At 37.4% G+C, this 24,481-nt stretch overlaps 11 protein-coding genes across 11 annotated transcripts; 8 read left to right on the forward strand and 3 right to left on the reverse strand.

The window, feature by feature from the left end:
• Nucleotides 1–1,172: 1,172 nt before the first annotated feature.
• On the forward strand, nt 1,173–2,383 carry BDF20DRAFT_897902 (small COPII coat GTPase). Its single transcript, XM_053082577.1, has 4 exons — nt 1,173–1,631; nt 1,728–1,897; nt 1,967–2,095; nt 2,178–2,383. The coding sequence occupies exons 1-4, from the start codon at nt 1,517–1,519 to the stop codon at nt 2,283–2,285; spliced, it is 522 nt and encodes a 173-aa protein (XP_052931476.1). The 5' UTR covers nt 1,173–1,516; the 3' UTR covers nt 2,286–2,383.
• Nucleotides 2,384–2,680: 297 nt separating this feature from the next.
• On the reverse strand, nt 2,681–3,439 carry BDF20DRAFT_897907 (uncharacterized protein). Its single transcript, XM_053082578.1, has 2 exons — nt 3,257–3,439; nt 2,681–3,165 (listed from the first exon to the last, which is right to left on the reverse strand). The coding sequence occupies exons 1-2, from the start codon at nt 3,365–3,367 to the stop codon at nt 2,905–2,907; spliced, it is 372 nt and encodes a 123-aa protein (XP_052931477.1). The 5' UTR covers nt 3,368–3,439; the 3' UTR covers nt 2,681–2,904.
• A 462-nt stretch (nt 3,440–3,901) lies between these two features.
• BDF20DRAFT_897908 (uncharacterized protein) lies at nt 3,902–4,895 on the reverse strand. Its single transcript, XM_053082579.1, has 2 exons — nt 4,247–4,895; nt 3,902–4,185 (listed from the first exon to the last, which is right to left on the reverse strand). The coding sequence occupies exons 1-2, from the start codon at nt 4,793–4,795 to the stop codon at nt 4,030–4,032; spliced, it is 705 nt and encodes a 234-aa protein (XP_052931478.1). The 5' UTR covers nt 4,796–4,895; the 3' UTR covers nt 3,902–4,029.
• A 2,199-nt stretch (nt 4,896–7,094) lies between these two features.
• Nucleotides 7,095–8,836, reverse strand: BDF20DRAFT_839766 (uncharacterized protein; the record flags this gene model as incomplete). Its single annotated transcript, XM_053079318.1, has 6 exons — nt 7,095–7,265; nt 7,760–7,930; nt 7,978–8,055; nt 8,256–8,363; nt 8,591–8,782; nt 8,834–8,836. The coding sequence occupies 6 exons, from the start codon at nt 8,834–8,836 to the stop codon at nt 7,095–7,097; spliced, it is 723 nt and encodes a 240-aa protein (XP_052931479.1).
• A 1,748-nt stretch (nt 8,837–10,584) lies between these two features.
• Nucleotides 10,585–11,482, forward strand: BDF20DRAFT_897915 (uncharacterized protein). Its single transcript, XM_053082580.1, has 4 exons — nt 10,585–10,713; nt 10,771–11,031; nt 11,095–11,260; nt 11,325–11,482. Coding segments are annotated over exons 1-4 (528 nt in total). The 5' UTR covers nt 10,585–10,711; the 3' UTR covers nt 11,424–11,482.
• Nucleotides 11,483–12,100: 618 nt separating this feature from the next.
• Nucleotides 12,101–12,483, forward strand: BDF20DRAFT_800596 (uncharacterized protein; the record flags this gene model as incomplete). Its single annotated transcript, XM_053076368.1, has 2 exons — nt 12,101–12,302; nt 12,374–12,483. Coding segments are annotated over 2 exons (312 nt in total), but the record flags the coding sequence as incomplete, so codon positions are not given.
• Nucleotides 12,484–13,168: 685 nt separating this feature from the next.
• On the forward strand, nt 13,169–13,597 carry BDF20DRAFT_839768 (uncharacterized protein; the record flags this gene model as incomplete). Its single annotated transcript, XM_053079319.1, has 2 exons — nt 13,169–13,339; nt 13,412–13,597. The coding sequence occupies 2 exons, from the start codon at nt 13,169–13,171 to the stop codon at nt 13,595–13,597; spliced, it is 357 nt and encodes a 118-aa protein (XP_052931482.1).
• Nucleotides 13,598–16,211: 2,614 nt separating this feature from the next.
• On the forward strand, nt 16,212–16,525 carry BDF20DRAFT_897922 (uncharacterized protein; the record flags this gene model as incomplete). Its single annotated transcript, XM_053082581.1, has 1 exon — nt 16,212–16,525. A coding segment is annotated over one exon (299 nt), but the record flags the coding sequence as incomplete, so codon positions are not given.
• Nucleotides 16,526–17,936: 1,411 nt separating this feature from the next.
• Nucleotides 17,937–18,164, forward strand: BDF20DRAFT_828465 (uncharacterized protein; the record flags this gene model as incomplete). Its single annotated transcript, XM_053078250.1, has 1 exon — nt 17,937–18,164. A coding segment is annotated over one exon (228 nt), but the record flags the coding sequence as incomplete, so codon positions are not given.
• A 3,561-nt stretch (nt 18,165–21,725) lies between these two features.
• BDF20DRAFT_199720 (uncharacterized protein) lies at nt 21,726–22,749 on the forward strand. The gene is made up of 4 exons (XM_053074900.1): nt 21,726–21,892; nt 21,993–22,306; nt 22,403–22,462; nt 22,562–22,749. The coding sequence occupies exons 2-4, from the start codon at nt 22,033–22,035 to the stop codon at nt 22,591–22,593; spliced, it is 366 nt and encodes a 121-aa protein (XP_052931485.1). The 5' UTR covers nt 21,726–21,892; nt 21,993–22,032; the 3' UTR covers nt 22,594–22,749.
• A 34-nt stretch (nt 22,750–22,783) lies between these two features.
• Nucleotides 22,784–24,374, forward strand: BDF20DRAFT_908216 (P-loop containing nucleoside triphosphate hydrolase protein; the record flags this gene model as incomplete). Its single annotated transcript, XM_053083456.1, has 2 exons — nt 22,784–22,890; nt 23,024–24,374. 2 exons carry the CDS (start codon nt 22,784–22,786, stop codon nt 24,372–24,374), a joined length of 1,458 nt encoding a protein of 485 aa, XP_052931486.1.
• Between the last annotated feature and the right edge of the window lie 107 nt (nt 24,375–24,481).

Genomic DNA, 24,481 nt, shown 5'->3' on the forward strand with positions numbered 1-24,481 from the left:
TGTTATTTTGATTGAAATTTTGGTTTTGGACTATGCTTATAGTAGATTAACATTTCCGGTGCACTTTTTGTGGGCTATTTGTGAGTGCTTTTTGAGGGTCTAAGTCGCACTTTGCATAGTATAAAAGTAGCGATATGAGAATTCATTAAAGATCTCTGAATATGATTATTTGGAGTAGACGCCAATTGCTTTGTGATTAAGTGGGATTCTTCCTAAAAGTTCTCAGTATCTTCATAAAGTAAAATGTATATTAATTTACCTGTTTAGACTTTATTCAGGTATTTCTTTCGGCACAATTATGAAGTTGGTTTTACATGATTGCGTTATTTGCACATTGCGCTGTTCCAATCCCTTCTGTATAGGGTACATATGAGGATAACCTTTTTGAGAAGTTTGTAGAGGCTTAGTACTACATTTCATCATATTTGCGTGAGGAGTGAAAGAAATCTAATGACTTTGTCAATTCTAACCAACACAGAATAGAAGAGAGTGATAAAAGAATAACACCTTCACTGTAGCCGTTTGAACACCTAACACACGTATTGAAGTTGCTTCTGTTCAACAGGTCTGCCTTTTACATTGAATTTGTTCGAAAGGTACGCAATGAGATATGGAAGGAACAAAGGAAACGAATTAAACAAAAAATACGAAACAAAACGCATCTGCAATTATATAATCTCTAACTTGATCGACTTATTATTTATGCTAGGGCCACTAGGGTCTAAGGCAGAACCAAACAGTACTTCAGAAATATGCGTTTATTTTGGAATGACAGAAACACTTGCGCTGCGCAGTTTAGTTACTCCTTATTTGCTGTTGGCACTCTTTCTCTTCTTAGAAGGCTTCAACGGTTATCCGCTTGCCTTCCTTGGTTTCTCTTTCCATTGTATCAGATGTAGGGTAAGAGTCGTAGAAATACTGGAACTTACGAAACACTAATAGCCCTGGATGTATTTCTTTTCCTATTATACTTGCTTTGTATGATGAGCAATGTTCAAATGGTCAAATATCTTCAGGTACAAACAATTCGAGGAAAGCAAATTATGCAAAAGAAGGTCTTACTATGTCAGGAACCAACAAATGGCTGCACAATTTTTGGCTATAAGTTTTTTTAGCCAATGATTGTAAGCCCAATCTTTTTGAGTTTCACCTTCTTTATAGTTTCTTTGACATTTTTTTGTTTTTATTTCCTTTTTTTCGAGACTTCTGTTTTCATTTTTGTTGGTTTTTTTTTTTTTTCCTTTCTTACCCTAATCTCTCCGTTTACGTAAAAGTCTTTGAGCAATGTTTCTTGTCAATTGGTTTTGGGATGTTTTGGCCTCTTTAGGTAAAGAAAAAGAAAAAATTAACCACTTCAAACGAAACGGGCAATATGTTGGAGAGTCAGGAGATTGCAGAAGGACATTCCTTGAATCTCGGAACGGATGACAGATGAAGAGCAAAGCTGGAATTATGACCTTATTAACAGTGAATATGTCTTATTCATAAACGTTACTTTTTTCTATAAACAGGCCTTATGAATAAGAATGCCAAGATTTTGTTCTTGGGCCTTGATAATGCTGGCAAAACCACCCTATTACATATGTTGAAGAATGACCGTTTAGCAACTTTACAACCTACTCTTCATCCCAGTAAGTAAGATGTGCTCCTTGTTGGAAGAATGACGAGAAAAAAAAAGAGTGCAATACTTCTCACTCTCCAACATTCTATTCTTTCAAAATGAATAGCGTCTGAAGAACTTTCCATTGGTAATGTCAAGTTCACCACCTATGATTTAGGTGGCCATCAACAAGCACGTAGATTGTGGAGAGATTATTTCCCTGAGGTTGGCGGTATCGTCTTTTTAGTGGATTGTGCTGACCATGCTCGCTTCGCCGAAGCAAAGGCGGAATTAGATGTAAGTTATAGTATGGATAAGGAGCACGAAGCTGTCAGACTCATATCCTATGCTTCATTTGATTATTAGGCTCTTTTGGCTATTGAACAACTCTCCAAGGTCCCCTTCTTGATCCTTGGTAATAAGATTGATGCTCCCGGTGCAGTTAGTGAAGAAACGCTTAGACAAGAATTAGGTTTATTCCAAACAACTGGCAAGGTAAGAAATTACGGCAAATGGAAAAAAAGCGATAATAGAATGATGGATAAGCTTATAAATATTTGTTTATAATCGGAATAAGGGTAAGGTTCCTTTGAATGATATCCGTCCTATTGAAGTCTTCATGTGTTCCGTTGTTATGCGTCAAGGTTATGGTGATGGTTTCCGTTGGATTTCTCAATATGTTTAAATAGCATCGCAAAACTTATTCATTTTTCGTCATCTATTATATACTCTATTAATAAAAAGACATGAAAAAAAAAATGATATCATTCAAGCTGTAAAATATAACAATTATATGTCAGGCCCGAGTACGCAGTTTTTTCCTTTTTGTTCTGTAAGTGTATAAAGCTTTCATCTCAGCCAGTAATCCAATCTTTACATACTTTTGAAAGTCACTGAATCACGACACTTGAAATTGCAAATACAAATCGTGTTCAATTGCTCTGGATGCATGACAAGTCAGCAGCCCTTAATTTTTCAGAACAACTTCGAATTATGACAAATGTAATTCAATGACTCAAAAATATCAAATGAGTTAACTTATTGTTTCAGTGTATGAATCAGGAACAGAAAAAAAAAAAAATCCCAGTTTGTGAAAGGTGGTATATTTCAATAAAATAGTGTTGTTGGTTGTTCTTTTTATCGTGGTTATTGATTTTTTAAAGAGGTCTGGATGAAATGTGCCTTAAATATAAGACTGTCTAATTGACTGCTTAAAGTTACAATGTATAGTTACATTTCCTCGTATACTTTCACACTGACATAGAGCCTTTTTAACATGTCATAGGCGCACTTTTTGCAGTTCCCTAGAATCGTCCTTCATAAAACTTGTCCAAGAATGTCGTTGGTTTAGCTGGTGTTTCCTCTTTTCTAAAATAGTTCATGATATGATTTGTTTGTTTCCACACATTCATCACTTCTTGATATTCCATTTCTCCTTTAGCGTACAAAATATCGCGTACTTCGAGCTTTTCTACATCGCGATTCTTTTCAAACTCTTCACGAATCTTGGCACGAATGGACGAAGTTGGGATATTGAGTTCATGTAATTTCATAATATCAGGAACCTAAGCGAGGATTTTCAAAGAATTTTGAAAAAAAAACAGTACTATGAGACAAGTTTTGTCAGATGAAAGCAATATATTTTTTGCAACGTACAGATTTTTGCCATTTTCTGTAAAGGGCTAAAGCACGCATTCTAGCAACCTCTGGTGAGGCTGCAGAAGCGGTTGTAACAGCTAAATTGGCAACTCCAAATACTTGACTCATTCGAGATTTATTTGCTGATCAGTTTGAAGAATAATACAGGAAGTGTAATAAACGGTGCAGAAAACAATCTCGTTAAAAGCTCAAAAAATCAAAAAAAAATGCCAAATTATATAAATTACCCCAGAATTTTTGTATGCTTAATACATGCGTCATCATTTTGAACCCAGACGTGCAAAGTTGGTTCAACGAAGTTACGATTCACGTTAGTCGGCTGGAGAGAAAGCTGTAAGGAATTGATTTCTAGCTGGGTCCGCAATATACGTTGTGTTTGATATAGACAAAAGCACTTGAAAGCACTAAACCTAAGGATTCAAGTACTGCCTGTTCGGTTTATTGCCAGATGTTTTCTGGGGTGTCTTCAAAAAATTGTATTCCTTTGATGATTATTCAACCATTGGGTTTTTTGGACCCTTTTTTAGATATCTTTAATTTGAGATAAGATTGATCAGCCACCAAAACTTACAAAATAAAGTAGAAGAATAACATTGATATATATCTTATCCCCGAGATGAGACGGATTTGATTTTTACATTGGTCCGTTTATAAAGATAAAGCAACCTATTATAATCGCATGCTTCGATAGCTCAAAAATGGACAGCTTAGAATTTACTTTTCGCTGTTCTCTCTTAGAAATATAGTGCAAGTAACGATTAAGAGTTTTATTAAGCAAGACCTGCTTGTTTAATCATTGCAGCTAGTCGTTTATAATCTGCTAATAGCTCTGTCACCTCTCCTATCTTGAGCTCATCCACTGATTTCATATCCAAGAATTTTTGTATGGGACCCTCACCCGAGAGCAAGGCAGTAGTAGCAGTACTCTATGTTATAAGACAAGTTTAACAAACTGCAACTGAATCTGTGAATTATCCTGGAATATACCTTTGATTTTCTGAATCTGCTAAATGAACGCTCTTCCATAAATGCTGGTAATGAGGATGATGACGATGAGCTTGATATAGGTTTTGTTGCTGTTGATGATGATGTTGACGATATTGTAGGCATTGAATCGTTGTTTAGAGTCATTTCCTTGAGTTCCCCTTCCTTTGGATTTACTTTACTACTGTTACTGTTACTGGCACTTCCAACGCGGCCTTTCATTTGCTCTATCAAACTCGTGCCATTTCCCCCACTCCTTTTACTATGCTGTTCTACTAACTCTTGTGCATTCCTTTGCCAAAATTTGTTAATTCCATCAAATATTTTGGATGAGCTATCCATTACTTCCGAAACCAGCTTTAAGCCCGTATTTTGTTGTTGCTGTAGCTTCAGTGAGATTGATGATGAAGCTTGATTGGATGTTGGCAAAGGTGAAGAGTCGACTGTGGATATTTTTGTACCGCTTAAATCTGTTATATGACTGTATACTTTGTCTGCAGATAACCCCAACCCAACAAGATTGGTCGTTTCCAAAAAAGATACTGCAGCCATCTATGTTCGGCCGAACATATAGTATCAGTAAGAAGTGCAATTAAGACAGTGAATAATGTTTATTACAAATACATTACCATGTTCGTTAAGCAATAACTCGCTTGCCCTATCAATTTGGACGGTCTGCGATATCTCTGTATGAACTTCAAGTTGGATAAAAAGTGCGATGGATTGGATTTAACAATGGTGAAAATAAGGATGGGTAATAAAATATCTGCATTGACAGTTGAGATTTTATTGTTGGATATGATCTCTTGTATAATTTCTGTGTTGGCTGAATCAGCCAATACAGTCGTTCTTGTTGTATTCTGATCTGTTGTATTTACAATAATTTCATGCGTCTTTATCAAGATATCCAGCTTTTCTTTAGCGCCCCTGATGATATTCAGCTGTTGTAATTGAGTACCGGCTTTCTTGATGATCTGGTTCAATTCGTCTACGTTTTCTTGCTCCATTGATACGCCCAAATGAGTTAGATTGAGGTCCAACAAATTGAGTGCAGCTATACGTGATTCTAATGCTTCGTCTTCCATGGCTTCATCTCCTTCAGGCGATGTAAATAATTGATCATAAAGCTGGTTACATATATAACTTTCGATTTTATCGAGTCGCTTATCAACTTCTAATTGGCTTTCATTCGTGTAAGCATTTTCTTCACCTTCTTTTGATGACAGCATAAGGTCGTGTAATTCATCAATTAACGCTAATACCCTACGGCTAGCAGTATCCCTTGTTCTGGATGGCTTTCTTTTGAACTGTTTGATAAAATTGGATACTTGATTGTCAAGCGGATCATTTAGTGGAGTATCCAATGTTTCCTTATGCTTCGATCTGGTATCGATCCATTCGATAATATCTTTTTTTAACAAAGGTCTTTGTAGAAGCATCACTGTTATGGACTGGTCCTGCTTCAGCGATAATTGAACGTGACTGGCAAGAATATTGTATTTTGGATGGTCAGGTGTAATAGAGCTAGGATCCAAGCTGAAGGTATCGAACAGTGATCTTTTTTGCTGACCTTTGTTGTTCTTGTTTCTCTTTGAATGACTGTCTGCATCAACAATAAGATCATTAATTTCTTGTTCTGACGGTAAAAGGCCCAAAGCAATGAATTGATCTCTTTTTTTTTTGGTTTTATCAACGTAGAAGGATGAGATATTAGTGCCATATCTATAAAGCGTTGACTTTATGTTGATTAACATTATGTGCGCTTTACTTTTGAAATATACCACGCACTCCATTAAGAGAAATCACTTGGTTATCTTTGTACACGATGACATGATTCATAATAAAGTCTTTATCAATGACAAAGGATGAACTGGGGGGTATCGAAACGGGTAATAACAGTACAGCCTGTAATGCAAGATACACAGAACCGTTAATTGATCGGCGTCATGTATTTTGGAAAAGCTTTCTAAGCAAATAACTAACTTTGTCTTGAGTCACCAAAAGTTCAACCACATCTTTAAACTGTTGTAATTCATTGTCTTCTTTTATACACGTCAACATAAGCATGCCATACGAATTAGTTGGCATTGGTATAGAAAATGAAGTTGCAGATGACGTTGTTATTGGCTTATTGCTGCCTATAGCCGTATTTTCTGTTAGCGGATCTTTTACTTCATTGGCAAGCGCAGAGTTCGGCTTTAGTAATGAGTCAAGACGAAACATTTATGATGCAGGGAAGAATTTTTGTTGCAGTAGAAAGAAGACAAAGGTCCAAAAACAAATGGTTCTAGTTCGCAGTCTGGTGTTCAACTTGGAAAAAATCATGCACAAACGAAATTAAATCATTTGTTTAGCATACATTTTTTCTCATATTAAATTGTTACTGTGAGCTTCTCATCGGTAACAACTAAGTAATATTTATAAGCAAACAGAGAAATACCAAGAACTGACAAACTTGATAATGAACTTAAGAGTTCCATATGCATTATAGGGTTGGTTTTTATTGTAGTAGAAGGTTGTCTCCGGTTTTATCTAGAGTCTTCGTACTGCCGCAATGAGGGAATAAAAAGACTAATTAAGAATAAACACAGATGTGTAGTGAAACTGTGAACTGATAGAAAAATACTAAGATAAAGTAACCACTGTATCTATTACTCCTTACTGAGTTCAATCCAATTCTAGACAAGAATGCAAGCGAGTAGGAAGATGACAACAACAGAAGGAATAAAAGGGTGATGTACCATATAAACCCATTGTTCTTATCAAGTTCTCAAAAGGGCACAGGTGAATATGTAAGAGGAAGGACAGGGAAAGGAACGAAGGCAGAACGTAAAAAAGGGCTGGCTAAAAGTTAATCGTGGATAACCTGAAGGGAGTGGCTTGTGGAATGCTGGAGGGCTGGTAGGGTACGGTGAGTCGTACGGATTCGATAGTACGTTTCAAGTATTATTTGTCGGTCAAATACTGGAAGTGAATAAAACATAATAAGAGGAAAAGATGCTGCTAAATTTAATTCATAGCTCTTAACCATAATTTAATTAAGAGAATCATATAGTGTTTTGGTTCTCGTAACATCTCAGTTGATTTGTAGTTAAAATGAGTGAGATATTTATTCAAAGAAAGGCTTAGAATCGAGTTCGTCTATGGCAATTTATTGTTTGACGTTTGGAATGAAGGCAAAAGCCATAAATATCATTAAAATGAACGTCGTTACATGCATCACCAAAGATAATGTCTCTTCTTTTATCAACCGATGACGCTTTATTTTTCCTTTTACTAAGGCGCAGAACTGTTCAATATGATTTAACTCAAGCGAGTATATGGGAGGGGGAGATACATTACTTTATAGCCTTTAGCTTCCATTTTGTCGAATCATCGGTTTCGACATATGGATACTAGCATTATCCATCACTAAATAACTGTCCTCTAAAGATTCATCTTCAATCATAATATAAGGAGCTCATTGACAAACTTAGTAAAATGAGCAGGTGCTGTGCCTTTTGGAGCTGGTTTTACATCAATTGCTCTGGTGTCGTCTTTCTGAATTTCTTTGTCGTCGTTAATCTCAGCTACACTCCTTTTCTTTCCACTATTATCCTTTCTCTTCTTTTCAGCAACAGTGTCTGTTTCTGGTTTGGGAGGGGGCTTTTTCGAAACAACATGAAGCACTGCAGATGAACCGGATGGCTCCAATAACCGAGCGAGAAGTTATTCTTTGTTTTTGCACTTTTAACCACAGCGTGAGTTCCAGTTGTTAATCTAGCCCAGTTATTTCCCTGGCAGGTTTCCACTTTCAATTTCTGAATGGGAAGCTATTTTTTTTTTCCAAAACTTGCCGTATACTTTTCATCATATAAATGATAACCATATATCACTAAGCTTAAAGCTATTTCATTGCTTTCCATGTCTTTCTATGAGGAGTGGTCGGCTGTAGGTGTCGGCCAAAATTTGTGTAATTTTTTATTTTCGCCAAGTACAGTATGAATTGGCCCCGCCAAATTCGACAAAATACCTTGTTATAGTTTAGTTCAAAAACTATACAGACAGTATCAAAAGGCAATTTTAGCCTATATGGCAGTTTTTCCCTCTCTTTCACAACTAAAAAACTAAGGCCTAATAACTGCAAAAAACATATAGAACGATAATTGTACCTTTAAGTATGTATTATCATAGAAGTAACTCATAATTTTTTTTTTTTCATCGAAGCTCTGATTACACCTCGAGGTGTTATGAAATACGTAAGCGTCGCGACAGCAGTCGCTCGAAGTACGGGTTCTCGGCGGATGCCAGGATCCGAAGTCGCAAGGAGAGAAATGGCACCCTCTATTGCGTGGTCTGTCTAATTACAACTCTTAGATCTAATAAGTGCTGTCCAAGAGTGGGTGTTGCATAGAGGAAGTCGAGAGTGGTTTGAGCGGTGCCTCGGCGGAATATCGGAATTATTTTTGAGCTGCGTCTCGTTGGAGGTTGAGAATATTCAGTGAAGTAGATCAGGCAACAACTGATGCTACTGAGCTTCCAGATGGCTGCATAAACTGCCTGATTAGCGCATTATATGTATTAATCTAGATAGACTGGTTACAACTGTACCATAGTGAGCTGTTCAGACGGTCGAAGCCGTTTGGAATTGCATATTGAGGGTCATTTGAAGATTGGGTGTTGAAGCAGAGTTTCTTGTAAATATAAGGTGTCGAAAGGTAAAGAGTTCAAAATAGCGTACAATAGAGAGCTGATTTTTGGTGAAGAGCTTGCATCTTGCACGGGAATAATCTTCTGTGAAGTAGGATGGTTGATAGGAGACAGAAAAAAGAATGATTCTTGGAATTCAATAGACAAGTATGGTGGGTGCGACGCTTATAAACGCCCTGGGCACAATAAATATCATGCTGCTCGGCGGAGACACTAGGGGTCTCACTGTTTTGATTGTCCTGTAAGACAATAGTGTGTATTCGTCGATTCTTAACTATGAGGATCAAACAATGTATAACGCAACAGAAAATAAATACGAAAGCTTCACGAAACCAAACCATCGTCTTTATTTCTACCAAAAATCAAACTAGAAAAAGCGAAAAGAAAACTAAAATTACAGCTAAGAAAGGGTTATGTTTTTGCTGTCTACGAAATGTATATATTGGAATATATAGCTGACACTGATGTATTATGGCCGGATAATACTCAGTGAATCAGAGGTTTTTGTAAAAGTATAGATCTTCCTTTTAGGCCGATAATTACTCGTCTAATTCAGAGTGGATTCATTTGTAGTATGTTATCCTGTCAGATCCAGGGTGATCGTGCAGCTATATCTATAATCCATCTATCGGCCACCAGTTATGTAGCTCAGATATTGTGGAAATGCTTATCGATGTTAGCTAGGAAGAGACACTCGTGCGTGGTTTCCTAGATTGCGGGAACAGTTGTTGTACTAATAAAAAGTTGTTGAATCAATATATCTTACGAGTACATATACCAATCCTGCTTTATACCTAAACGTCATATAGTTATAGATAACATAAATAAATAGATTTCATGAAGATAACCAGTTCGGTTCTATGTGAGATTAGCTACTTCATATAAAGAATTATCTTAAATACATATTCTTTATTACTTTATCTTTATTTGATATGCATTTGATCTAAAGTTTAAACGTACGCAATTAAACACACAGCTTACCAAACGGGAACGATATATGATCAGTGCTCATATCTGAGATCCAAGTTTTATTTTAGGTGTTGCGAGTACTTATGTAAATATATTACCATTTGTGCCTCACATACGACAAATGGAACAGACTAGAAACAAGAGGATGGCTTCCTTCGAAATATTGATGTTTACCTTATACATATGAGGGCGGGAATATTGAATGGTATTGAGTTATTAACACAATGAAGCTATAATATTTCAACGGAGGAAATTGACCATAGTAACAGCAACATCAAACTAAATGTGCGCTAGGTTATAAAGCTGATATAACGTTGTTTTATAGTTACTTTATTGTAGTGCACTGGATACAATATGTTCCCATATGTGAAAAAGCCAACATGTTATGATTGTCTCCTTTTATATTGATAGCTTGCACTTACACAACTTGTTGATCCAAAGATTTATAGATAATAATTGTGGCGGAATGTTGGACAATTTGAGGCCTGATTGACGGAACAACATCCGAACGGTTAATTAGCACAGTTGTCATTGTTGTTGCTACTAATGTGAGCTTGTTGAGTTGCTCAAGATTAGATTCCATATTTGGAATGCAAACTATACAAACTTAAAAGATAATGACGTTGCCCCTGAATAGCACCCGATCGATCACTACTACCAGAGAGACCCCTTAATCCTCGCAAGAATCAGCCAACCGTGTCACCGCTCCTATTACGATATTTGATTATGTTCAAAAGGGAACAATTACAATCGCAGTATCCCTTTTTCATCACTATTAATCATTCATTGCAACAAAATACTAATTGAAAAATGTAATGATAAATAAAAACACAATATAGTATTCGGTTACTGAAGAAAAAATTACATAGGTCTACTGTTGAACGTGTTGAAGATACAATTGCGCAAACGGAGGCAGTGATCTTGGGCGTCGCCTTAGAGACGGCGAATGAGGTCGTAGCTGCTGCAGCAGAATCAACGTTGAAAGCGGTACGCACCGCGCGAGACGAACGCTTCCAGCTGCGCTTGGATTTCACCGATAATGAAAACATCACTGCAACAACCATCAAGCGAGCAGCGATAAGAAGCTACTTGGATTTTAGAACCTGCCCAGTCAAGAGGAGCAATATCATGTAAATTTTTGCGTAATTTTTTTGCGAGAACAATTCCGCTCGACTAACTATCCACCGTTTCAGCCTTGGCTTCAACGGTATACTCAATCTGTGCGAGGATAACTCGCAAAAGGAGCTCTTCCTTCCTGCTGAATGGCAGAGAATAACCGAGAAACACGGTCCCGTATTTAAACTGAACCATCCTTTGTTGACATCCAAAGTTATTGCAAAGATTGATGATGTGGAAAAGGTAAACAACAAACAGTTTGCACCAGGCATATAATTGTTGTTCTTATAAGTAGTTGATCTTAAAGTTAGCCAAGAGCAACTTCGATGGTGCCAAAAAGAAGGTGCAGAAAATCAGCAGCACCACCCATAAGATGTGGTATTTCCATACCTCCTATAATATATAAAAACGAATTAGACACACTTTCAAGCATTTGACTCGTTATTATGATCATAGAATCATAATAACACTTGTACACGTCATCTTATATTTCTAAAGATGCGCATATGTAATGCTGCATTATTACTGGTTGAGAAATTCAGGTATAAGTATTTAACTCCTTTTTTTTAATGTTTCTCTTTCCTTTCCTTCTTTCTTTTGTTGTCAATACAAACATCCAATTCGCTATGAACGCTTCCCTCTCCCATTTTCGGTGTATAATAAAAGGACTAAAGGAGACTCATTTCACCTTACAGTTTATATCAAAGTTATAAGTCGCGTTCACTAAACATAAAACAACTACAAATATCACATAAAAAACTGTATGAAGCCGTATTTTCTATTTATGAGCATTGGTAAGTCCTGTAGATTAAAAAGGAGAAATAAGAACGCCCTTAACAGATAAATTTATAGCATTGAATTGCTAGACGAGCACATGTACTTGTTCGAAGGATCGGTGGACTTCACCGAAGGCGATTTAATCATCAAAGTCTGGGGACGAATGATAGAGAAGGTGATGATGACCCTAGCAGATTTCCGGTGCAAGTGGTAATTCATAATGTCTTGTTCATACATGTTATGGCCAAATTAACATTCAACTATTCTAGGCTGGAATCGTTGCAGGAGGACGGCAAGAAGTTCAAGGTGGACTTGCGTGTCCTTCGAGACATCCCAACAAGGAAAAGAAAACGACAGGAGCAAGGCGTGTCAACTGCTGAGGCAGCAGCTGTAGGCAGTGGATTAGGAAAAAAGGAGGCCGATAGGACGAAGCTGTTCCTAGAGGCCAAAACTATTTTAAATGCTTTAGAGAGCAATACTTTGGCAGTACCTTGCTTGCAGATAGACGGTATGCCATTCATCTAATATTACGTTTTGCTCAGATATACACTAATTTCAATTAATTTCCCTTCACTCTAGGTCTGACCCTGCGGTTGTACAGCCTCCGTTTGGCAGGAAAAGGCTTGTATGTGGGCGTTGCTGAAGGAGTCGCAACGTTCCCTGATGTAAAATATAGGCTGAAAGACCTGAGGAAAGTAATCAACTTACTACAAAAGTTCGCTGTAAGTTTCACCCATCTGAGTTTGCACAAAGAGGTTACTCAAGTATGGCTTTTATTAGGAGGCCAGCTCAGCAGTAGCTGACGTTCGTTGCACTGCTGGCAGTGCAGTTGAGCTGCATGAAAATGCTTTGGAGATGTGGTTCCCACCACACACCCTACGTCACACTAATCCCCGCCCACCTTCTTGGGCACTTTTTTAAAACTCACTTTATGCCTACATTTATGTACGCCCCACTTATGTTCAGCAATTTTCATGCCGACCTTTATGTACAACAGTCCTTATGCTTATTCTAATCATTTTAACAATATTTATGTCCTGGTAACCCACGATATATGTAAAAAACCACTCCCCAAAAAAAACCCCATCGTTCGTGTCGTTTGTACTGCTTTTGCGTGTGTATATGTCTCTGTTTAATAGGGAGTGAATTACTAGCAGATGTTTCTAAAAATACCATGACAATTTCATAAAATGATCAAGAATGTCTTAAAATAAATATCATTTACTTGGAAGCAAAGTTTGTAGAAAAATAAGTTACCCGCAATGTAAGAGCGCAGGACAGCAGCAACAATGAACAGAATTCTACAAAATCAATAAAGCGAAAGCTATGTGAGGCAACCATTTATATGCAATCGCGACGCTCCAAATCACAAATATGTATTTAGCTAGACTTGGACAGATTCGAGGACAATGCAGAGGTATGTCATCGATTAGTTTATCTGTTCTATTACAGCTAGATGGAGTTCGCTCAGCAATTACAATTACTTGTAGCTTAATAATATCCTCACTTACCTGTTTTTTCTTTTCGAGAGTTATTGTATGGTGGGTAACTGACCACCATAGACCTTGTTCGTCTTATGTCTCTACGACTATTCTGTGCTTATGCTGCTGATGCTAGATCACAATCTGGTCCTCAGAAAAAGGAGAAGACGCGGAGGATGGATGTAGTGGGAACAATGAAGAAACAGAAGATAATGATGACGAAGAAGAGGTTGACAAGTCCGTAGATGTGAAATCAAAAGCTTTGTTTCTGTTCGTTCATTTGAATGAATCATTCCTTGTAGAGTTTGTTTCCGGCAAATGAACGATGGAAACGGTAAAGTGCCGTCTCTTCAAACTCTTTCCTTCAGTTTCTTGAGAATGTAAGGTGATCATATGAGTTTTTTACTTTACATTGCCAATTTGAGGGACAATGCTACTCTGGAAAAACAAGTGTAAGACTATTATCGTCTGCACGCCACTGTATCATACTGTTGCTCGTTTCCATTGTTGAAACGATGCTCTCAACGGTAATACTTACTGGCTCAACTCTACAATTATGGGATGCACTTACTAACTGCCTATCAGCAATCAACTAACGTGTTCATAATTTTATCATCCAATATCGTGTCTTGTCTTGTTGATACAAAATATTTAAAATGCTGCTGTATCGTTCGCCCCTAAAGTTTAATAAATAAAAGCATCCAAATACGGAACGGCGTTTTTCATGAGCCCACTTTTCGCTAGAAGTTGTTCTTATCCTTTTCGTTGATACACTAGCACTGTCATGATGCATAAAAAATTAACTCAGCAGAGACTTCTTCTCCTGGTTATAAACGAGGGATACTTTTCGTGTTTAGACTGAGTAGAGGTCTTACTGCTTCATAATAAACAACAGCAGCAGCAGCAGCAGCTCGACATCATAATATAGCGTTTGTGGTCTAAAAACATCGGTAACTGTTCATGTCATCGACTTTAACTTTAGGTGTAAAGCCAAAAGCTGGTAAGAGGAAATCTGAAGCAAACAAGAAGAGGAAATAAATGATGGAGACACTAAATCAAACAAGAGGTTACCGGGGAAGTAGGCGCAAAATTCGGGTATTTCTTGCAGTTCATTACCGGTGTCATATCTTAGATAAGCATGGCATGCACAGACAATACGTTATTATGGATATTAGTACGGTTCAGAGAACTGAAGAGTTCAGCAAAGCATTCACGAACGAGATTTTACTGTAGTCTACTTGCCTCGTTACTCGCCGTTTTAAATTCCGATTCAACTAATCTGCTCCACAATAGAGGGTGGTGTGAGAAGGAATGCGTAAAAAAACTTGGCAATTCAAAAGTTAAATTGTACAAAGCTGCTAACCAAAACTACCTCTTTTTGCACGCATTTGTTGCAGTAAGTTTCGTTGTTTGATCGGCCCAGAAGAATTACCTACTTAGCTGCCATTTGAACTGGTTGTCCAGTTGTATTCTATGTAAATAACTCACAATCCTGTATTTTCATTGACTGCTCAGCATCTCTCTTGATCTAAAATCGTATCACTTTAGTGTCATTTTTCCCTTAAAGAAAGCAATAACAGTAGGTGATTGTATAAATTAAGTTAAAAAGCCTGTTTATTGTCAGTAACTGATGAAGTGATGAATAAACGTGTCTCGATTTGGTGTCAAAATTTAGCGCGTCTAAAGGAATCTGTCTAGATTGTTTTTGTTGTCAAAACTTCTTTGTTGTCCAAATAACATTCTAACAAAAAGTTTCAGTTTCTTTGATACCTTCTCCCCTTTTTTATCAGAGTCTAGTTATATATCCTCGAATAATTATTAAAGAAGAGTTAATAGTGGATCATCAGGTAGATTGAAATAAGATCTCATCACGACCCACCCACAACGACTGTACTGTACATATTTTGTTTGTAACTGAGTGTTTATAACTTTTGAGTAGTTTTTTATCATGCCATCAAGAGAAGCAAAGGTTTACCTTGAAGCAAAGTTGAAAAAATAGCAGCAAGAAAATAAAGAAAGTCAGTTCATGATTGCTGTATTTTGTTTATGTACTCAGTATCAGATATTACTTGTATTGGGCAGTGAAGCCTACTTTCCAGGTAAAATGCTTGACTTATATTTTCATAGAGAAGATTTTAATTGCCCAATTCATTGTCAAATAATAGGAAACGAAGAACAGTGTGATTTACGGACTCATTGACTCATATTGCCTTCCTAAAATTGTGAATTATATGGATACTTGTAAATGGTTGGAGGATGTTGATATAACAAAACAACCCGATGTCGATGCAACATGCCAATGATTGATGGAAAAGATGCCATCAACTCCAACAATTGAAAATATCACAGCAGCCATCAACATTTTACCACCTTTGGCGTTCATGCTGCAGATGATTGAAACGAAAGCCCTTACCGCTGGTCCAAATGACAAAAAACCCAAATTATTCTCATTAACTCCCACTGTGTCATTCCAATAGAAGCATGTCAGCATCAATGAAAAGGCCCTATGCTGTTTGTTCAGACAGTCCATTGGCAACTGGTCCTATGCTAATAATCTCGAGGTCTTATTTAATGTTTTTAATTTTACAAAGTTCGGATACGAAACGTAAGGAAAAATCTACACTTTGCTTTCAAAACCTAATAACATTAACAAACATTTGTTGTTCAATAGCCTACCAGACCTTATAAGAGCTCCAGCCAACTCTAAGGACATGTTCAATTGTGTAATCCACACAGATGGCTTTGCTGTAATCTTTTTATTTGTCCGTTCCCGTCAAGAAAAAAGTGCAACAGCTACACTCACTCTTGAGGATTTTACTCCTGCTGAAATCAACAAGTATTTCATACCGATAGTTGCAGATCCAGGGAGTAATGAGATATTCACAGCTTTAGTTGGTTACAACACGGATATGCATCAAATTCGCACATGTAGCAAAGAGGAGCGTGCTCAAATTGCTGGATATAACAGACGTGCAACGGTCGTAGATGAAAAGAAGGTTGAAACTGACATTAAAGGAATTGAGACCAATCTACCGACGTGCAAGACTGTTCACTCCGAAATACAATATAAGCTGTACCTTTCTTATGTATTGAGACATATCCAAAGCTTACATGAATTTTATGGCTTCAACTCTGCCAAATTCATATTTAACGACTATCAAGGCCGTCAAAGAGCTGACGAAGAGCTCGCTAACATGCTTCTGGATGGAGGCAAAAAGTATAACCCCAAAAAAAGAAAAAAAACCAACAAGAATAAACGGCGTAAAAGAAAGTTGCCGAGAGGAAGCAAGACAACGAAGAGTAAGGTACATGCAAGAAAAGCACAGAGGGCTGCAGAAAGGAAGGAACGACAAGAGAAGAAGTTAACGATCAATGTAAAAGCAGCTGCGCAAGAAAGGTATGCATTCATTACTACTGCTTCTACAGTAACTGGTGAATATATAATATATTAACATGTCCTTTGCAGATACAAAGCCAAGACTGTTAAGAAATGGACCGCTGCTCCATTCTTTGAAGACCACAAGAAAATTCCACTAATCATTTTCGGTGACGGGATGAAGAATAAGGATTGTGTATCATTCAAAGGCCACCCATCAGGTGTGACAGGAAAGTGGTATCGCACATTGTTAAAGAGACAAAGATGTTCACTTGCAGTCGTTGTAGACATTAACGAATTCAGAACGTCAATCGTAAGTTATGTTGAAAAGAATGCACGTGCAAGTTGGTTTTAATTTGATGGACACCTTATTTGTAGGTCTGTAACGGCTGCCTGGCTAAAAACATGAATGAAGTGAAGGTTGCTGATGGATCGTCAATTTACAGTACCAAAGCTTGTAACGCTTGTGGTATCGTATGGCAGCGCGATGTGAATGCAGCAAAGAACATGCTTCAAATTGAAAACTCCATATGGAACAGCAATGGTCGACCCGAAATCTTCTCTCGATATCGCCATAACGAAAATAGTGCCGCAGGTTCTCCGGAACCAACGGCTTAAAGATCTGTACGCGTTTAGGTGAGTCCGTCTTGTGAAATTTCTCACTATACATTTCCGAAGTTTTTATTAACTGCTACTTGACGTTACTACATACTCAAACAGGGTAAATATACTGTGACGAAGCACAGAATATCTACCCTGTTTGAGTAAGAGTAGGTCGCACATTTGGCATTGAGCATTTTGACAGAAAAGGTATGATCTGAAAAACTATACTTTTCATCCAAAATAATTTCTTAAACTAGTCTGAATTTTGATTGTAAGATAGTCTCAATTTAATAGCCATTTCGTGCGAAAGTCAAGCGAAAAAACAGTATCCGCCAATCAGATTATTGGTTATCCGCCAATAAACGCCAATCGATTGGAAAAATCCGTATCAATTTTTTTTTGGCACTGTTTGTTTACTTTTCCTTTCGAATGCTTTATTTTTAAGGGGTAAGAGGAGCACAAGGTGTACACATAAAAATTTCCCATATAAATAATTTACAATAAGACTTTGACGGAAAGTCTAAATCTTTGCAACCCATATAAAATGCCCATAAACAGCAATTCCGGGGTTTTTTTGCATTTGTTTATAAAACAAGACATAGAAATCTGCAAATATATAAGGTGTTGCCCCTTTCTTCACACTTCTTTTTCTTTTCTTTATTTTCTTGCTTCTCTATATTAAATGGATACTACTGCTACTTCTGCTATTTCTACCGTTAGCAATTCTGCTACAGCTTCAACGCATCGTCCTTATCAGTGCGACTTTTGTTACAAATCGTTTTATCGTCTCGAACATAAAGTACGTCACGTTAGAACTCACACCGGCGAGAAGCCTCATGTATGCAACTATTTCAATTGCGATAAGCGTTTCTCACGTTCGGATGAGTTAAACCGACATATACGTATTCATTTGGCACCATCCTCTGTGTTGTTGCAGCAGCGTCGTAGAAAGATACGTCCATATAGCAACCATTCCTCAAGAGCATATTCCAGTGATGATGAGGAAGCTTATATAAAGCAGCAGCAGCATTGTTCAATTCTACGCTTTATAAATCAACCTATCCAACAACAACATCAGAAGCCGTCTACTGGTACTATGGGTGCTGATACATTGAAATCAAAGAATAAACTGTCCAATACCAATAAACCGGCACCTCATCTTAGCCATTGTCCTGTAAAAAACTGCTATAAATCTTTTTGGAGAAAAGGCCAATTATCTCGCCATATGGAAAAAGCACATAATTTAACCATTAACAATCCACAGATACCGTTTTCGATGCCCGAAAAGAACATGTTGGCAGCCTCAAATCTCAATGGCAATATAAATAGCAGTAGTTTCGATAGTTGTAGCAGTAGTAACAGTAGTGTTGATGAGGAATTATCGCCACGATCGCCATTTGCTACTTCAGCTTCCATTAGAGGCCATCATCAGCTTGTTTACCTTCCACCACTCTTGGATAACAAGACACTCTTCGCTGATAATGCTACTCTCAACAAATCAGAAGAAGACGTAAACAATGCTTACCGATTACCATCGATTAGGTCTCTGTTAACTATGACATATCCATCGTCGACATAAAAAACTTTATGCCAGTAGCATACAATCCATACCCCCCCATTCATAGTACCACATATTATCTATTCATAGCTTTGAATATACATACCAGTTATAGTCGCATAGGTAGAGAGAGATAGTGATGATATATGCCATTCTCCCTCTCAGCTGCGCATACCAAACACATTCTTCAAAGTCAGAGATTACATTTATCCATATATTTCCATCATGCAGAAAGTTGTAATAAACCGTAGGTTACCCATACATATCTACTTCTTAGGGCTGTTTACACAAGAAAAAGTCTAGACCAATTCACAAGTTTCAAATTCTGCTATAAGGCTGCAAGTAAAGAGCGACTCTACTGTATGTTTTAGGGTTAATAAAGGTGTAAAGTAGGAGAGTAGAGTAAAGTTTTCATACAAAATAGCATAATTAAAAATGATTGCAAAATTGCCAATGAAAAAGATAGAGGTATAGGAAACGAAGGAATGAGTTTAAGCGAGCAACATCTTTTTGTTATGATGATGAATCGCTTCTTTCTGCTGTTTGAAGTAATATGCTCAGATTTGCAAGTATCAGTGAGTAAGTATTATGATTAAGGGGTGGGAGAAAATAAATTGGTCAGTCAATCGAGCTCGGTACATAATCAATCGGTTTATTTCAGCCACGCAACTAAGGTGAGAAGACCGAGTATATTCTATGGCATCTAGAACAGGTATTCCTTATACAATATTGGTCATAGCACTTGCGTCCAACACAGATTTGAGCATTAAATGGCTCTTTGCGCTGCTAAGGGATTCGCTGAATGCCATTTGAAAGCAGCCTCTGATAATCCATCAAGCTCTTTCCTTATAAAAAAGAAATAATTTGCGAGTTCTAGCAGCTTTTCCTAAAAGCAAATATGATCAGCACGTATCGTACAAATAATATAGCCTCGTGATCTGATCGTCTCTAAAAGGGGTATTCGATTGATTGAGAGCACAGCATTTGAATGTTTCTTTTTTGCATGCTAGCCTACAAACATGTATTCGGTCGTCAGTGATACAAGAAATCAGAATGTTCAAATTGATAAAGAGAATAAGGGAATATGTCGTTTCAGTGTGACCTAAAAAAGCATAATTCCGTGGCACTACGCTGCTATAACCGGCGTTGCAAGAATAAAGTGGAATACAGATGCTTCTCCTTAATTACTGTGTTGGTATATGTCAATCTCGGAACCCACTTTTAAACATAGAATTCATTACAACAATGAGGATATTACGATGTATGTATACATTTGTACAAGAAAACAGAATAGAAAGCAAAAGGTAAGGATGACACTCCATGACAAAGAACATCGGTAAGCGTGGTTAAATACAAAATAGAATTGCTTACTTCAGTAGATTCAATAATGACACACAAAGTAAAACTGACAGAGTATATGAACTATGAGGCCCAGATTCAAGATAGATCAATGATAAATGCTAACTATTTGTCTGCTACTAGTACACGAAGAGGCACAAACAAGAGAAAAAAAAAATAAAAAATAAGAAATGCTGTAATACTCACATATGAGGTATAATGTCAAAACTTAGAGTTGAGCCAAATAAAACATTTGACAGAAAAGGTAGTGGTATTGAAGGCTTTTGGCAATCCCGTTCATTTCTTTATCTCTTACCCGAAAGGTATATAGCTATCGGCTGTGAACGCATGTACTGTTTCTGGTTCGGAAGTCTCAAATAATTCTCAAAGGTCCATATACTGGAGAAGGTTCTCTTTTTGATAAGGTGAGATTGTCAATTCAGTGACGTTTTTTTTTTAGTTCGCTTAAAGCATTCTTGTAGTTTTCGTGGCATAAATCAGCTCGATCAATTGTCTTCTTATCACAGTAAGCAATAGTATTAAACATTTCTTTTCATCAGGAACGTAGTAGCGAAACTATTGAAAAAGCCAATATTCATGGCATACTTCATGAAACGACAACGGCTGGCCTACTGTAATAAGTTATATAAGTAATGATAAAATTCCAATGGTTAACAGTGAGAACTTGTCTTTCAGTAAAAATATTGTTCTGATTAACAACAAAGAGTAAGTATAACGAAAAAAATTCATAAAGCAAACCACAAGATTAATTCGCCAACTGTTTGAACTGACAGTATTGTCGCAAGTGAAAACCAACAAGTATAAGCAATCACAAAATTTAGTGGTGATCAGACAACACTATATATCGATATAGTTGTGTTGAAAACGAGCAATTAATCATTGCTACTCATATTAAACGGTTTAACATGCATGTTAAAAGTGAGCTTATGAATAATGAGAGGCTCAACCTCCCTTAGTATTAAGGAATATAAATATCGTAGAGTTCTAATTCTTCATGCCATTTATGTTGCAATATTCAAAAGACATACATGATCCTCTATGTGGATCATAGAATGCGTGAATCAAATTGAGAGATCTTGTGAACTCGCTTCATTCCTACCTTTTTCCCTTTTGGCAACGTAGTGATCAGCAAAGACACTGCGAAAATGAGAGAACTTCAGCTGAAGCAAATGCAATGTTATACAGGAAATTATTACAGCATTCCTGGCTATGTATGTGGGCGGGCGGATTTGAAAAGTCTTGAACACGCAAAGTGTGGCTCAGGCCTCGACATAGCACGTTTATGCGCATCAATCTAACAGCATAAAAATAGATTTCTGCAACTGTACGAATAAAGACATGGAACATGCAGAAGCTCGAGTGATTGACAAAACAGTCAAAAAGTATAGCAAATTCCTAATGTAGCAAGATTAGGGACAAAAAAAGCTCCAAAGATATGCTACAATTTTATTACTCTTATAGATGATAGTGAAGGCATCGCTGTCGGTTTTTCTAAAGGCTGAACGTTTGAATAATATTTATATTTAGTAACCGAAACAAAGAAAGATGAAGTGGTACGCACGGGAACTGGGATCGTTAAGTTTTCAAGCGGTATTTTCGTTTTTGAGCATCTATATATTTTACCTATGGACATCAATCTATCCAATAGAAGCAGCAAGGGAGCATCTAGCTGATTGGATATAAAGCGTAGCCCATAAAGGTCGAACATCTCGGAGTTTGAGGTAAGAACAACACTCAGAACTGTAACATTGCCCGAAAATCCCCACTCAGGATCAAAGGGTACAATTTTTCCCTTTGTCTGTGCGCGGACGTTGTCATTAGTTATCAATTCTTACAGTTCATCACTTACGAACGACTCACCATGTTGAGGTGTGCAGCTACTCATTTGAAGCTCATGCCACTGGCAAGGCATAGATCGCCTCATGTCGTCACTTCAACTTTCAGATCATCACAATTACAAAAATACCCTTCTACTTTCCGGCGTCGTCCGTTTTCAACAACGACCTCTGTTCGTCTTGAAAAAGAAACCATAGTAAAACAACAGGAGCAAAATACAAAAAAAGTGACAAAAGCAAGTAAAGGTGACTTGAAACGACTCTTTCAACTTGCAAAGCCAGAAGTCAAAAGCCTTTCTGGTAAGTGATACACATTATCGTCACTGTTTTTGACAAGGTTGCTTTGTTCCCTTCTATTTCCTAACTGTCAGTTTTTTTTGGAACACTATCTCATAGCTGCCACTGGTTTATTGGTCATATCATCGTCGGTAACAATGGTGGGTCAACATTATGAATGTTCGCAGCTAAAGCATAAACGAGTAGAAAAACTATTATTAACCCCAAAACGATTGTTCATTTCATCCAATTTCTTAAAATTGCTCTTCTTGATCTTAGTCCATACCATTCTCTATGGGCAAAATCATTGATATTGTCACCAATCCTTCCATGGATAATTATCTAGGTTTATCTATGCCAGAGTTTGCTGGAGCTTTATCTGTTGTATTTGTTATTGGCGCAACAGCTAATATGGGTCGTGTCTTACTTTTCAGAATAGCTGGAGAACGTATTATACAAAGACTTCGCGAAAACTTATATAAATCAATTTTGAAGCAAGATATGGCTTTTTTTGATAAAAATCGAACAGGTGAATTGATTTCTCGTTTATCTACTGATACAGCTATTGTTGGAAAGAGTTTGACGAACAATGTGAGTGATGGCTTAAGGTAAAGCAAGAAGTGAGAAGGAGAGAAGGAGAACAGGGTGTGCGGAGGCTATGAACTAAGAATATGTTCAGAAATGAAGCGCATGACATATGCCATTTTTTTACGTTTACTGACTATTATTGTTGCTAAACAGAGCTCTTGCAACTGCTACAGCTGGATCTTCCATGATGTTGATTGTAAGCCCCAAATTAACAGGTATTATGATGCTGATTGTTCCTCCAGTTGCACTATTTGCTATCGTATATGGTCGATATGTGAAAACACTTTCGAGAAAAACGCAAACAGCATTGAGTGAGATTACCAAAGTAGCAGAGGAACGGATCAGCAGTATTCGAACAGTACAGGCATTTGCAAAGGAAGAAGCCGAGCAAGAACGTTACAAACTGCGTGTGCAGGATGTTTTCAAATTAGCCAAAAAGGAAGCACTGGCCAGTGGTATTTTCTTTGGCGGCGCAGGATTGACCGGCAATTTAGCAGTATTGGCTGTTTTATGGTATGGCGGAAAAATGGTGATGCAAAATGTAATCACTATTGGTGAATTGACATCTTTTATGCTATATACGGCGTATGTCGGTACGGCCCTCGGCGGTATGACGTCGTTCTACTCTGAGATTATGAAAGGTGTGGGTGCTTCTGAACGTGTTTTCCAGTTATTGGGAAGAAAGAGCCCTATTCCTTTAGATAGTGGTGCTATCTTACCGGACATCAAAGGAAAGATCAAGTTCGAAAATGTTCATTTTAGTTACCCTACCCGACCTCAATCACAAATCTTTAGAAACCTTTCTTTGACTGTAGAACCTGGCACAGTGATTGCCGTTGTTGGCTCTTCTGGCTCGGGTAAATCAACGATTGGATCTTTGTTACTCAGATATTATGATCCACTCGCTGGTAACATATATGTAGATGATGCAAATATCAAAGACATCAATTTACGTTGGTGGCGTGACCAAATCGGTGTTGTTTCTCAAGAACCCACTCTATTTGCCGGAACTATCCGTGAAAATATTGCTTATGGTCGTGAAAATGCCACGTTTGAGGAAATTCAAGATGCTGCTATCAAAGCAAACTGTGCTTCTTTCATTAATTCGTTTGCGGATAAGTATGACACTGTGGTCGGTGAACGTGGTGTCAGTTTGAGCGGTGGCCAAAAGCAAAGAATTGCAATTGCTCGTGCTCTATTGAAGAATCCAAAAATTTTGATTCTAGACGAAGCAACTAGCGCACTCGATTCTGAATCAGAGGTGCTAGTTCAGGAAGCATTAAATCGCTTAATGCGTGGACGTACAGTATTCACAATAGCACATCGTTTATCTACTATCCGTTCAGCTGATCTGGTTGCTTGTCTAAGTGATGGAAATGTTGCTGAATTGGGTACATATTACGAATTGCTCGGTCGTGAAAATGGTGTTTTCCGTAAATTGGTTGAATTACAGTCGCTGGGAGATGTCAATAATGGAGAACACGTAGAAGACATCCAACAGTAGAACTCTATATACAATACAACTCATACTCCAATCTTTTCTACCATCTTACATCACTCTCATTTCCTTTGCTTATTTACAACACTTCCTAAAGAATGAACGCGGGTTGT

The sequence above is a fragment of the Mycotypha africana genome (assembly GCF_025528875.1).
Source record: "Mycotypha africana strain NRRL 2978 chromosome Unknown BDF20scaffold_13, whole genome shotgun sequence".
NCBI lineage: Eukaryota > Fungi > Mucoromycota > Mucoromycetes > Mucorales > Mycotyphaceae > Mycotypha > Mycotypha africana.